At 53.2% G+C, this 13,927-nt stretch overlaps 1 protein-coding gene across 1 annotated transcript in view; it reads right to left on the bottom strand.

The window, feature by feature from the left end:
* Positions 1 to 13,927, bottom strand: part of NECTIN1 (nectin cell adhesion molecule 1) — a 62,730-nt gene that overhangs the window by 10,378 nt on the left and 38,425 nt on the right. Inside the window, exons 2-5 of the mRNA XM_084783608.1 lie at positions 6,118 to 6,468; positions 5,341 to 5,643; positions 4,963 to 5,080; positions 3,269 to 3,420 (exon numbers count right to left, since the gene is read on the bottom strand). Coding sequence (XP_084639734.1) covers positions 3,269 to 3,420; positions 4,963 to 5,080; positions 5,341 to 5,643; positions 6,118 to 6,468 — 924 coding nt within the window. The remainder of the gene's footprint in view (positions 1 to 3,268; positions 3,421 to 4,962; positions 5,081 to 5,340; positions 5,644 to 6,117; positions 6,469 to 13,927) is intronic.

The raw sequence follows: 13,927 nt of genomic DNA, 5'->3' as shown, positions 1-13,927 counted from the left end.
GAAGGCCTGGGGTCATACCCTGAGAAGCCTTGCTGAAGCAGCTGCAGCGCAATTCCTCCATTGTCTGACAGGACTACTGCAAGTTGCAGGAGGAACTCCCAGAGGTATGGATGCAGCTGCATTCTCAGACTCCCAAACATACTGCCATTTGCTGGTTCGGAAACAGGTACATGTGCCCTCAGCATAGCCCCAGGCTTCCATTTGCACACTCAGCACGCAGACGGTGGCTTGCCTGCTCACACTGGCTCACCCATACTTACAGAAGAACACACCCACACTCATGTCTGGGCACGAACACTCGCAGAGACACTCCCTGTGAAGGCCTGCCCATCTTCGGTCCAAAGAACTGGCCTGACTGGCATGCCCATGGGATGAGGCCAGACTTCCCACAAGTAAGAGCTGGGACAGACACAGTGAACTTGAGTAGCTTCCCTCCCTGCTCGTGGGAGTGGCAAGAGGCCAATCTGCCACTTTCCTTCTAACACCTTTAGTGGCAGAAGCTATACCCTAATTGGTTAAGGCCATAGCCTAGACCTCTTCCCCATCCCCCACCCCCCTCGGTGTCAGTCCTTGTGGAAGAGGGTAGGCACTCTGTCTACTGTGTTGTAGGACCACTGACCCAGCACTCTGGAACTGCTTCTTAGCACGAGGGCCTTGCACATGGGATTCTTGGAGTGGCCAGACGCTGTGAACGGCCTCCACAAAGCCCACCGGGTCGTCTGCTCAGCTTTCTCATCCTTAGGGCCACAGCTTGGGACCATTTCACACTAGGAGTCATTCACTATGACAGGCCCTAGCTAGTGTCCTGGTCCTGGTGCCACCATGCAGCCACCTGGACAGAGTCAAACCCCCAGCACCTCTATGCTGCTCCACTGTGAACCTTCCAGAGGCTCTCGGTACCCACCATCACCGCTGTTCCAGCGCCTCCCCTTACACACGCTCCCCCCCACTCCCCACCCCCCCACCCCCTGCCTACCTCACCCCAGCCGCTCTTCATTCCCCTCTCTAGATGTGCCCAGGGCAAAGCTATTACCTGAAAGGATGGCCACAATGAAATATTAAATTTCCACTTATCCCTCTTACTCATGCATTGCCTTTAGACCAGTGAGGCTGGGAGCACAGGGCCCAGCTGTGCCCCCTCGGGGTCGTCCCAAGGGATGCAGAGGGCACTTGCTGGTGTGGGGGTATAGAGCGATGAGGTCGCCTGCCACTTAGAGAATGAACAGCACGGGAAAAGCTTAGGACATCCAGCTGAATCCTTCAGAAAGGCTGAAAGCTGCTTCCTGCAGGGCTGACCACAGCGCCTGAGCCTATCAGGAGATCAAGGGATGCCATGCTTTTTTGTCTCTTAGCTTCCAGCTAATTGATTTGCAAGCAACAGAGCCCTGGGTATGACCCCCTTTCCAATTGGAGCTCTAGGTGGCTTCAGAACACCTGTCCTCGGAGCACACGCCAGGAGTTATGTGCAAAAGAGCACACACCACCTCCAAGACCTGACCACAGGTCCCGCAGAAGGTCCCGGGTACCCATGGTAGCTTCCTCCTCGTGGCAAGTTTCCTTTTTTCTTTTCCTCCTTTCTGCTCCTGGATCTGAGCCCCCATGGCCCCTTCCTCGTACCAATTGCCTTTGCTCCTGGACTTTGAGAGAAAGAAGGATGGCATGCTCCTGCTATCTGTGGCTCTGAGGCTGGTTATACTTGCTCTAGCAGGGTCTCTGGTCACTTGTCTCATGCTGAGAGGCAGCATCAATGAGAAAGATAGATGCCTTTGGGCTCCTTACTTCCTCCAAATTTCCAGTCAGCCATCTCCCAGAGTGGGATGCTGTGATGGCGTTGGCGGTCCACCTGGTCATATGGAGACTGAGGCTTAGGTTTGACTCTCTCCATATCACAGACTGGGAAGCTCAGACTCAGACAGGCAAAGAACTCTCCCTATAAGGCTCATCTTGTTCCAGAAGGGGGAAGTGTGTGGCAGTCCTCTTCTGCTTGTCTGTCACCCTATAGGAATTCCCAAACCCTATCCTGGCCGGTCACCTGAGCGATTACCAGGCTCCAACCCTGGCACCTCTGCTCCTATAAACAGTCCCAGAGTCCGGGGCAGGGAGTTGAAGAAAATCGTAAGTGACCACACCCTCTTGTTCCTAGGTGACAGGAGAGCCGCAAGGACAGGTCAGTGCAGTCCCTCGATAACTCCCGCTGCTCATCGTGCAGATGTGTGTCTGGGGTGCACGCACAGATGATGCCTCATCTTCTTGAGACAGAGGCTCAGAGCCAGCAAATCCTCAGGGCTCCCCAAAACCTGCGTCTTAGCTAGAACTCCTATCATTGGCTAGTCTCCCGGAAGCCCAAGGTTACTCTGCACATAATACATCCCGTCTGTCTCCTTTGGTGGCAGAGGGATGGATGTCCCTTCCTGTTTTCAGGGGTTCTCTGTGTCACTTTTCTCACCCTGCAGGCAGCTTAGGCTTGATACGAAAGAGAGTTCCCCCTTGTGAAGCTTGGTGGCAATTTACTCCTGCGTGCGTTTGTTTTGATGCTCTTGTTAATGACAATGATAATGATGGAGGTCACGGCAATAATCACGGAGCCCTGGCCACTGACCGACAGTCCGAGTTGTGCTAGGTTACGTGACCTACATTATGTGTCACTGGACAGCAGCCCTCCCTTCAAGGCAGGTCACGCTACCCCCATTTTACAGACGAGGCCTGCTCAGGTCATGTCCCAGGTGAAGTCTCCCTGAGGAGCATCATAGCCCTCACCCCGAGACTGGTCCACCCTCTTATGTGATGACAGAAAGATCTGGGTGAAAAGCTATTCAGTCCTGAGACATATGTATCCAGCGCCTTTAGGGTGCATGCTCACTCCAGCCTCCACCTTGTGTTCTGCTTTGAGGCGAGCCTCCCCCTGCAGCCCTGCAGGTTTCCTCATCTCCACCTGCAGAACCTGGAAAAGGACATGCACTCCATCTGCAGACCTGCCCCACCAAGCCAGCATGACTCCCTGGTGCCAAGAGCTCAGTTGTGGCCCCTAAATGCCATTGCTGCCCCTCTCTCAACGAGGGGTCACTCTGACTGTACCCTTTAGCTCCCTCCATAAAGCAAAGAGAAAAGTGGCAAAGAAAAGAATCATAGCCCGGACTCCAGAGAAGCAAGCGGTGGCTGGGGGAGGGGCGGAGAACAAATTTCCCATGATGCAAAGTAAGGAGCGGGTGCAGCTATAGAGGAACCTTAGGACGGGGAGCGGCGGGCGGGGGAGGCTGAAGATTCCTACCTGTGATATTGACCTCCACCTGGCCCGAGCGGGTACCAATGGGGTTGGTGGCCTCACAGATGTAGGTTCCTGCCAGGCTGTAGTTGATGGGACCCCGGAAGAAGAGGGTTCTGTTCTGGGCCTCCACACCCTTGGGGAGAGAGCCATTCAACCTGTAGGTATTGGGAGACACAGTGAAGGGTTATGACTCTTCAGTCCCAAGAAGCAGCCCCTGGGGGTGGGGGTGGGGGTGGGGGAAGGAATCCACTTGGCTCCGGTGCTGTCAGCTCTTTCTTTGAGTGTATATTAGGGTCTGTTTGGGATGGGGGAAATAGTAACAACAACTTTGTACATCTCACAGTTTTCTATTATTCAGTAGCTTAAGGGTTTTTTTTTTTTTTTTTTTTTTGGGTAGGGAGGTTGTTTTGTTTTTTTGGACACAGGGTTTTTCAGAGCCCAGGTTGGCTCTGAACTTGCAGCAATCCTATCGGGGCCTTTCTAGTGCTGAGATGACAGGACTTGGGCCACCACGCCTGGCAGTTTGTGTTTGATCATCACACCACTAAACCACATTCAAGGCAGGTGGGTACCACTCCCACATAACAGGTGAAACCCGAGATCCAAGGCCAAGGACACACAGCTAGGAAGCAGCAGAGCGAGAGCCAGCTGGGTCTGCAGGCTTCAGCAGAGTGCTTGTGCTGCTGCTCCTGGGTCCTCTTGGTCCTCTGTCTCCTTGGTAGTGGGTTGATAACAGAGACACCTGGGCTCTGACCCTAGTTCGCCTCTAGTGGGGCCACTGGGGCCAAGTGCATCTGGAGAAGCTAATCAGATGGGCAAGCAGGCCTTTGAGCTCCTTCTCATTGCTAGGCATGTCTCGAGACGTTTCCACGTGGGGACCCTCCTGGGGGCTCGTCAAGTACAGAAGACCTTCATCCTTCCCTTGTTCACTAGTCCTTTAGCTAAGCCAGCAGCCACTCCAGCTGCAGAACTGACTGGCAAGCAGGCTCTGTCCACCTTCACCTTCAGAAGCAGATCTGCGTCTGGAAATGGAGGCCAACAGAGATAGCCTGCCAGGGCTCTTCTACTCCCTAGAAAAAGGTTTAGGCTCAACTCTGAGCTGCAGCCTTCTTCTGACCACCCATGGCAGCTTTCTTAGCTTTCCCCACACCCTGTCTGAGTCCCACCATAGCCCTCTCCAAGTTGACCAGAGGGGCTATGTTTCTCTCTGAAGGTCAAGTACCAGACTGTAAAGTCAATCATGGGATAGTGGGACGTGGGATGTGGTGGGGAGGGTCCCACTGCTGCCTCCACCCAGAGAACCTGGCGACTGTAGAGAAGGACAAGGAACAAAGAAAGACTAGGGTGTTCCAGAACATCAGCTTCCCAAGGGATACCTTGATAAAAATAAATAATGGGGACCGGGGTGGGATGACTCAGGATGAGTCACCAAAGGAAAATGACAATCTTCTTTTATTAATGAGGGAAGGGAAGCAGGTTGTGAGAGAAGCCCCTGCCCGGCAGCGTAACAACCCAAACCCAAGCACTCAAATGCAGAGGTACATGATCTTAGTACGTGTGTGCATGTGTGTGTGTGTTGTGTCTTAAGCCACTGCCCATGGAAAAATATGAGCCTAGATTCTAATCCTCCCTACCCCTTGGAGGTGGGTGGTTAACAAGAGGTATTTTCAGGGGATGGGCCAGCCTACGGCACTCACGTGGTCCAGTGGTACTCAGTAGCTGGAGGGTTGGCATCTGCTTTACACGTAAGCTTCACGTCTGTCCGCTGCAGGTACCAGTTGCCGTCAAAACCCTCAATGGTCACCTCAGGTTCATCTGTGAGGCAAGGGAGAATGTTGGAAGAGAGTGAGGTCAGAGAGACGCTGAGGACGCAGGAGCAGCTAGGAGGGCAGGGTGGCATTATAGGACCTCAGCAGGCACAGCAAGGCTTGGGAAAGGTTAGAAGGAGAGAGGAAGTTACAGAGGAAAAGGACAGGAGACTGCAGCATCTTGGAAGAGAAGGTAGCGGGGAGACCACGGGACAGAAGAGGGGGGCAGGTGGCAATGGGTGGGAACGGCCCCTGGCCCTGGCTCACACTGCACGTTGAGTGTGAGACTCTCCCTGAAGCGGTCCAAGTGATAGTTGACGATGCAGGCCAGGGACTGCCGGTGGGCTTCCCTGCTGGGCACCAAGCGGTAACGGCTGATGACTGTCACTGTGCCGTTGGGGTTCCGAATTTCCTGGTACTCGGCCTCGCCCTTTAGCCGTGTTTCCCAGGACACCACACTAGGAGGCTTCCCATTGGCTGAGGTGCAGGTGGCCACCAGGACCTTGTCATCTTGTCCCTTCCTGGCTCGGAGCACTGCCTGGGTGCCCTCGATCCAGTTGGTGGGTTTGGCTGTGGGGACAACACCATGGCATCAGTTGAAATTGCCTGGGCATCTGCTAGGTACTCACCCTGGCCACATCTGCCTGTCAACTGTGCTTGGCCAAAGCCCTTCTCAGAATTTCTCTTGGGAACTTCCTCATGCCAGCAAATCCTCCTTGCTGTACAAACAGTGCTGTTTTTAGGCTTCTTAGACTCTTGGCATGCTCAAGCCAAGCAGCTTCCTTCCTTACCACAAGTGTCCAAAGCACCTGCCTGCTTCCTAGTCGCCAACACATGTCCTTTGTGGGGGCCCCAACCTAAATACAGTTCCTGCCCCTGTCCAAAGCCAAGGCCCCCACCTTAATCCTTGGGGGAATTGTGGACAATCTGGCTACTCAAGTGAGAGGCACTATACTTGGCGTTATACGGCTACTCGGGTGGCTACAGGCTAAGGATGGCCAAGCCCTTTAGGCAGGCAAGGGCGAGAGGCCCAGGGCAGCTTACCCATCACAGTGAGATTGAGCTGGCTCTCACGGTTGCCTGTAGGGAAAGTGGCAAATTCACAGATGTACATGCCCTCGTCCTCCAGCTCCAGGTGGGAGAGGCGGATGGTGCCATCGATGAAGGAGGGTCGCAGGAACTCCACTCGTTTCTCGTAGGGAGGCAGCACAGAAACGCCCATTGTTGGGTTGTAGATGGCCATGTTCTGCTTGGAGCCGTTGGTGGCCTTCTGCCATGTGACCTGGGTGATCTTCACACTGGGCAGTGGGTTGGCAAAACTGCAGTGCAGTACCACGTCTGTGCCGATGAAGCCATACATGGAATCGTTCACCTGCACCATCTGCGTGTGAGTGCCTGGTGGAGGGGATGACAGGAAGCGGTCAGTGCCAGGGACTGCTCCCTACCCCTACCATTCTCTGACCTATGGTCTTGACTTTTTACAGCAGCCACATTCCTTTTTTTTAAAATAAATCTTCTTATGGAAATAGTTACTGGGCTTGGTGGCTTGTGCCCATAACCCCAGCGCTTGGGAGGCTAAGCAGGGTGTTTGCTATGAGACTTTGAGGCCAGCCTGGGTTACATAGTAAGTTCCTGGACAGCCTCGGATGAGAGTGAAACTCATTTCAAATCCCCCTCAGAATGAACGAATTACTTACTTGATATAAAAACCACCTGTAGGCTGTTAAGATGGCTTAGTGGGTAGACATAGAGCACTAAGCACGTGATGACCTAAATTTGATACTCAGAACCCACTTGGTGGAAGAAGGGAATCCTGCAAATGGTTCTCTGGCTTCCACATACCCACCATGGCTTATGCATGCACGCATGCGCGCGCGCGCACACACACACACACACACACACACACACATACAAATAAGTAAACAAATTTAATAATAAAACCCCTCTCTGGATAATTCTGAAAACTACCGAGAAGATGACATCATTCACTTGTAGCTTAGAATGCCCTTGAACTCACAATCCTCATGTCTCAGCTTCCTGGATGTTGGGATGCTCTATGCGTACCACTGCTGTGCCTGGTGATGATCTACACTTTTTTTTTTTTGCATGTGTATGTGTTATGCATGCACATGTGGGTCTGAGGTTGATGTTAGCAATCATCCTGGGTTGAGTTCTAATATTCTTTTTTCCCCTACAGGGTCTGGCCCTGGCTGGCCTAGAATTTGCTGAGTAAACCAGGCTGGCTTCAAATCTGCCGCTACCTGCTTGCCTCTGCCTCCTCAGCCCTGGAGTTAAAGTCATGGGCTTCTCAGTCTAATATTTTCAGGTGAAATCTCTCAGCTGGACCCACATGGGGTTAGTTTGGCTAGCCAGGGATGCCGGCTTTGCCATCTGGCATTTGTGCGGGTGCTAGGGACCCTAAATTTGGCCCTCAGGCTTTTGTGGCAAACACTTTACCCAATGAGCTATCTCTCTTGCTCTCTACATTAAAAAGAAAACCAGTCCCCCACTCCCCACCATCAACCAAACCAAACCCAAAAAACCCCAAACCCAAGCAAAATCAGAATCATACTGTACAGATTGTGCCAAACGCTGCTCTTCACTGAGTGATAAAGGTCAGCGTCCCAAACATATGTGCTAGTAAACATACATCCACATCCCAATATCCCCCCTTTTGTCTAGTTCTGTAGATGGAGCCCAGGACCTTGCTTATTCTTGTCAAGCTTTCCACCACTGAGCTACATCAAGCCCCACCTCTCCCTGTCCTCCCACGGTGCCTTTTAAGGCAGTTTCTAGCTTCACGGTTAGGTCTGATCTTGAACTAAGCATCTTCCTGCCTCAGCCTCCAGAGTGTTGGGGTTACAGATGCCATCATTTTATATGAGGGTCAAAAAGCTCTATTTTCCAAGAAGAGCTCTGGCTGAGAGCTTTCCTGGGCCTCCAGTTCCCCCATCTGACAAATGAGCCAGATAACCCAGTGTTCTCTACTTTACCCATTGCTGGGGGGCCAGACAGCATACAGATAAAAAAGGACATGGGGTGGGGGGCAGGGATCTAGGGAAAGTCCTGAGGAAGTGCATCGAGAAGGCCCTTCCCCTTCAGCCCCTGTGAGGAGCACACTCAAGCCCCTCCTTCAGGAAGCCTGCCCGGTCTGGTCCTCCAGGTTCCTCCCGGTACAGCCCTCCCTGTCTTAGAATATGACTGTTGATACCTCTGACTTCTCTCCTGGACGATGAACTCCTACCGGGAGTCCCCAAAGCCCAGCCCAGCTCAGCATCTGGTTTACACAGCAGGCTTCCGTGTTTCCTTCTCTCTAGCGTAGCAAATATTTATCGCTGGGCAGACTGCAGTGGCAGCCAAGAGAATGGAGATTCCCAGGATGGAGCGGGCAGCTGGGCTAGGCATAAGATCCCTGCAGCCTCCTCATCTTACAAACTCTCTTTCCCTTTGAGCTCCATAGCACTTTGAGCTACTAACCTGGGGCAACCATGCCAGACCCAGGCTCTGCCCTCCACTACTCTCCATTTCTGAGTCTGTCACATCCCCAAGGCTGCATCTTTGTCACATGAACTGTAATATACTTCCTGTCATTGGTGGACTTCATATCCCATCCTGAGTGCCATCGATAATACTAGGCCCTCTACTGACCCAGAGGTAGGAGGCTGGCTCCAGGAAGCCTGGGATCCTTGACTCTTGTGTATGATGGAGAAATGGGGAGGCTCCTAGGAAGGACCTAAAGCCCATGGTCACTTTAGTACACTGCTCCCAATTCCACTCTTCCAGAGATCACTGTGGGACTGTGGGACCTCAGGGCCTTAGTCTACAACAGGCTCTCAAGAAATGTATGCTAAGCCAGGCATGGTGGGACATGGTTGTAATATTAGCATCCAGGAATCAGGAGGATGATGGTAAGTTCAAGGCCAGTCTGGACCATATAGTAAGACCTTGGGAGTGGGTGGAGGAAAGGAGGAGAGGAGAGAAGATGGGGGAGGGAGGAGAGGGAGGAGAGAGAGAGGGAGAGGGAAAGAGGGAGGGAGGGAGGGAGAGAGACAGAGAGAGAATTGCTGAAGACTTCTAGTTTTGACTTTCCTGAGCACTGAGAATTTCATACATTTCCCCCCCCATTCTTTTCGCCATTCACACAGCCTTACCAAGCACATCGAGTGTTCCCATCCCCCCAGCTGGCCCCTGGAAGCACAAGAGACACCTCAAGGTGAGGTGTTGGGGGCCAGGAGGCGCTGTGAGGAGGGAAGTGTGGCACATAGGTGGGGGCTGAATTTCCTTCTACCTGTGGGACCCTATCAAGGAGCAGGCTGGATGCCCTGAGTCTCCTGTTTCCTTCTGCCTCTGTCTGACAGCAGCCCCAGCCTGTGCCCCACCCAGAAGCAGCAGCCCTGAGAGGAGGTCAGTGGGTCAGATGGTCTGGCACTCTTGCTGACTGGTCAGCTGGCAAGCAACTAATTCCTCCGTCCTCCCCGACAGGATGAATGGGTGCTCCCAGATGCTCCTCCAGCCTCCACCCCCCAAGCCTGCTGGCGGCTGCCCAGCGGCTGAGATAATGTGGGCATAATTGGAGAACTTGCACCATATAAAGCCAAGAACTGGAAAAGCCAGTTGGGAGGGCTTGGGCCACAGGTGAGAGTTGGGGGAAGGGGCATGGGCATCAGGAACCATCTTGGTGCTAGATATAGTGAGTCTGGAGGGCCACATGGCCCACTGAGCTCCACTACCCTATCTCCCTCCATGCCTTTTGCAGGAGTGGGGCAGGCAGGGGGCTGGCCCTGGGACACAGGCTGGCATTCCTCTGCTGCTTCCGAAGCGGTGACATCACCCTTCAGGGGTAAGTCAATGCCAGGAGGGGAGGTTGTTGATGATGCCCCATGGAAATTGGGGTAGGTTTCTGTGCCAAAGCAGGTGTGTGTGTGTGTGTGTGTATGTGTGTGTGTGTGTCCTCCCTACCTAAGTCTATGCTGGGTAGAGGCCATTTTTTTCTCTCCACTGGTTCTCCCAGAACTCAGGGCAGAAAGAAACATTCCTGGCATCCCCTCGTTGTACACGGAGGTATTCCTGGCTCGGTGATGGGTTGGATGGGGACACAGAGGACCTCTCAATAGTAGGCATGTTCACTTTTATTCTTGGCCTCTGCTATTTGGGGCTGTTAACAGGGACAAGAAGGTGGTCCGTGGGTGGCATGTAGGACTCCTGGAACATGGAGGGTAAAGACCTCAGTGCCCTGGAGTTGAAAGGGGATGAACATTTAACAAAATTAGGCCCCTCCTTAACACTCCAGCCTGAGGGACCTGGTTCCCAAGCTTCTGTGGGGGCTCCCTGGCTTGCAGCAAGCATGTCAAGTCAGGTCTAGGTACCAGCTCTTAGACTGGGGCACCCTCCTCCCTTTTTCCTTTTTTTCCCCCAAGGGAGCAGACTCCACCTTGAACATGGAGAGGAGGAGCTGAGAAAGCCTGGGAAATGGAACAGGATTGATGGGGCTGGTGCAGGAAGCGTGTGTGTGTGTGTGTGTGTGTGTGTGTGTGTGTGTGTGTGTTAGAGTATGCTCATCTTTCTTTGTTTTTTGTTTGTTTGTTTTTGTTTTTTCGAGACAGAGTTTCTCTGTGTAGCCTTGGCTGTCCTGGACTCACTTTGTAGACCAGGCTGGCCTCGAACTCACAGCGATCTGCCTGCCTCTGCCTCCCGACTGCTGGGATTAAAGGCGTGCGCCACCACGCCTGGCCCCTGAGTACGTTCATCTTTCTACATTTCTGATCCAACCTCATAATCTGGAAGATGAGCTGGGTGGCCCCCAAGCTCTGTAGGACCTTTCTGGTACTCTCTTTTGAGGTGCACGATGGGGCTGGGAAGAGTCTGTGGTGTGAGTTTGCATTCAATGACTTAACCTCTCTATGACTCTGTTTACACGGAGGATGCACATTTGCAAAACGGGCATTCTAATAGTTAATGCCCGTCCTATACAACTGTTATAAAGATGAAATGAGGGAGGGTACATGGGAAAGTCACAAAGCAGCATGAGCACAAAAATAAATGCTCAGTCAATGTTGGCTGCTGCCATCATCGTTATCATCGTCACCATCATTATCTTCATCAATGCCGCCGCCACCACCACCACCATCATCACCATCACCTGTGAAACAGTAGGCCTCCCTCTTTGGAACTTCATTTAACAAATGTTTACTGATCATCTACCTGGCACCAGGCACTGTACAGCCCCCCTCTTCTGGGACGCCATGATAGTTCTCACTCCTGACTCCCTAGTGGGCACTTCTACTAAGACCCCAATGGAATATAACCTACAACTGTACCTATTACTATATTCCTGCCCTTGTTGAGCGTCTGTATCCTATCACTCAATGGATGTCTGGCTACCATGTGGAAAAGCAGGGACATGCTCGGCCTTGGGCTGTGTCTACTGCATTACACTTGATACGGTAGACCCAAGCATAGGGAGCCTGCTCACTCTCTGGTCACCCAAGGAATAGTCCTCTTCCCCTGAAGACTATAGACTAGAGCTTGTGACACAGCATCGTGGGAGAGTCCAATGGACCAGACAACCTTCCACTAGCCAGGTCAAGAGGGATTGGGTCATATGCTGAGTGACACAGAACAGTAGCCCCCTGACCTAACGCAACTCCCACCTAGACCAGAGCCTGGCTCAATCTGTCTCTCTGGGGACTTTGTTCTGGGTGGTGTCCTTCAGAAACCCCACCATATTTTGAAAAGGACACAAATGCCAATCCCAATATTCAGCCACAGTATTCACAGGTACCTGGTGCTAGGGTCCTGTGACAGAAGTTTAGAAATGGAATCTGGGGAGCCCAGGCCAGAGTGCCTACAGAAGGCTGTTATATGTGCAGAGTGGGGAGAAAAAAGGGTAGGAGACAAAGACCCTGGGACCTCTGCCTGCAGAATAGGGGTTCCTACATCTGAGGGTACATAATGAATCTTTCCCTGCCCTGACCTCAATCACTGCCTAGGTTGTCCCTGACCACCCTAGACAATCAGGTCAAGGTCCAAGACACAGGTCCCTGGGACTTCTGCTATGGTGCCTCAGTTTCCACAGCAGAACACAGGCGAGGCAGTTGGGGCGACCTGGCTTCCCAGAAGTGCTGAGCGAGCAAAGCCAAGCACTAGACCAGCCCACCTCCCAACGTCACAGGCCTGCAAAAGCCCAAGCTCAGCAACAAAACACAAAGGCTCTTCAGTTGTGGCAGCCGAACCTGCTCCCCAAGGCCCTGCCCTGCCTGCCATGGAGCTAATCTGCAGGGGGGATGGCAAGAGTTCCCACGCATCGGGCGTGGCCACATGAGCAGTTTCTCCTCCTGCCGTTTTCGACTTGAGAACTCCTGTCCTAGCTGGACAAATGGGCCTGGGCTCAGAAGGTGGGTGGGTAAATGGGTACTTTTGTGACCCCCCCCCCCATGCCCTGGCCTGGCTATGCTGATCTTCTCCTGGCCTTTATTTCCTGAAGCCTGCCTCAATGTCCCCAGCAGTGGCTTGAGCAGAGTGTGAGCACACGAGAGAGCAAAAGTCTGTGTATATAGGTGTGGGGTGTGTATAGGTGTGTTGGTTCTCGGACAACAACCTGTGCCAAAGCAACGTCCCTTTTTTCTCTTGGTTTTACTTGGTCTCACACCGTAGCCCAGGCTGCCCTAGAACAAGACTATGCAGCCTAGCCTAGCCTCAGACTCATGGCAATTCTCCTGCCTTAATCTCTTGACTACCAACAAGGTACATCCCCAGTTGAAACCAGTACTCTTTGCTTCTAGGGCTTTCTAGGCATGCTCCCTCCCTCTCTTCCCCTCCAGGAACTGGCAGGCAGGACGGGGACTTCCGGTGGTGAGAAACAGCTAAGTGCAAGTGGGAATGACTCACTGTGGGGAAGGGGAGGGGAGGGTCCCTGAAACCTTGCTGAGTCAGCAAGGTGACCTAAAGCTTAAGGACTCTCCCCTCTGCACAGCTTCTTTCCCAAATGTCAACTCTTGGGAAGCCCAGGCAGGAAGCATTTGGGGGAGGCCGGCAATGAAGAAATGGGTTAAGGAGGGAACTCTCTTTCTGGGGGTCACCTCCTCTTGGAAGGTTTTTGCCAACCTGTCATCTGGACCGGATCATTCGGCCAGGAAGAACCTATCCTATAAGGGCAGGGCACTTGCTGAAGCCCTTTGAACTTGTCCTTTCTCGTATCTATGCCCCAGGCATGGTTCTCCATTAATTCAGGCTGCATCACCTGCTTCCAAATTCCCCTTCATAGCTGGGATGGGACGGGGGTGGGGTGGGGGGTGGGGATAGGGGTGGGGAACAGTGACCTGGCTAAGAGGGCACCAGGAGGAGCGGACAGAGGCAATAGCTGTCCCATTCCTTGTCCCAGTGCCCAGCCAGTCCTCCCTTGGGAGGCACAGCAAGAGGGAATAGTGCATTTCCTGGCCCAGCACAATGCATCTTCATTTCCTACCTCCTGCAGTTCAGGGACCTCTGCTGGCGAGAAGGCCTTGGGGGAATTCTCTTGGGGACAGAGCTTCTGGGATGACTCCAGGGGCTCTGTGTCCCTTCCACTCACCATCAGCCACTCGCAGTAGTGATAATGTCCTATGATCCCACAGCCAGGGGCTAATTGCTACTGTCTGAGCCCAGGCGCCTCCACCCCCAGCTCTGGGGTCACAGAAACTGCCCATGTTTTCCTCTTGGCTGAAGGCTTCCCCCCCCCTCCGACTCCCCACATGGAGTTGGTTAATGATGGGGCTGTGGGGCTGGCGCCCAGTTGCCTTGGGTGGGGGAGCACAGTGCGTGGGAGAAGAGGGGGCGGGGCAGCCTGGGAAAAGACCTAGAAGGAGCCAGGGCGCAG

The sequence above is a fragment of the Acomys minous genome (genome assembly GCF_964271855.1).
Source record: "Acomys minous genome assembly, chromosome: 5".
Classification (NCBI taxonomy): Eukaryota; Metazoa; Chordata; class Mammalia; order Rodentia; family Muridae; genus Acomys; species Acomys minous.
Note: the sequence above shows the minus strand (reverse complement) of the source record. Positions and strands in the feature narration are given on the sequence as shown.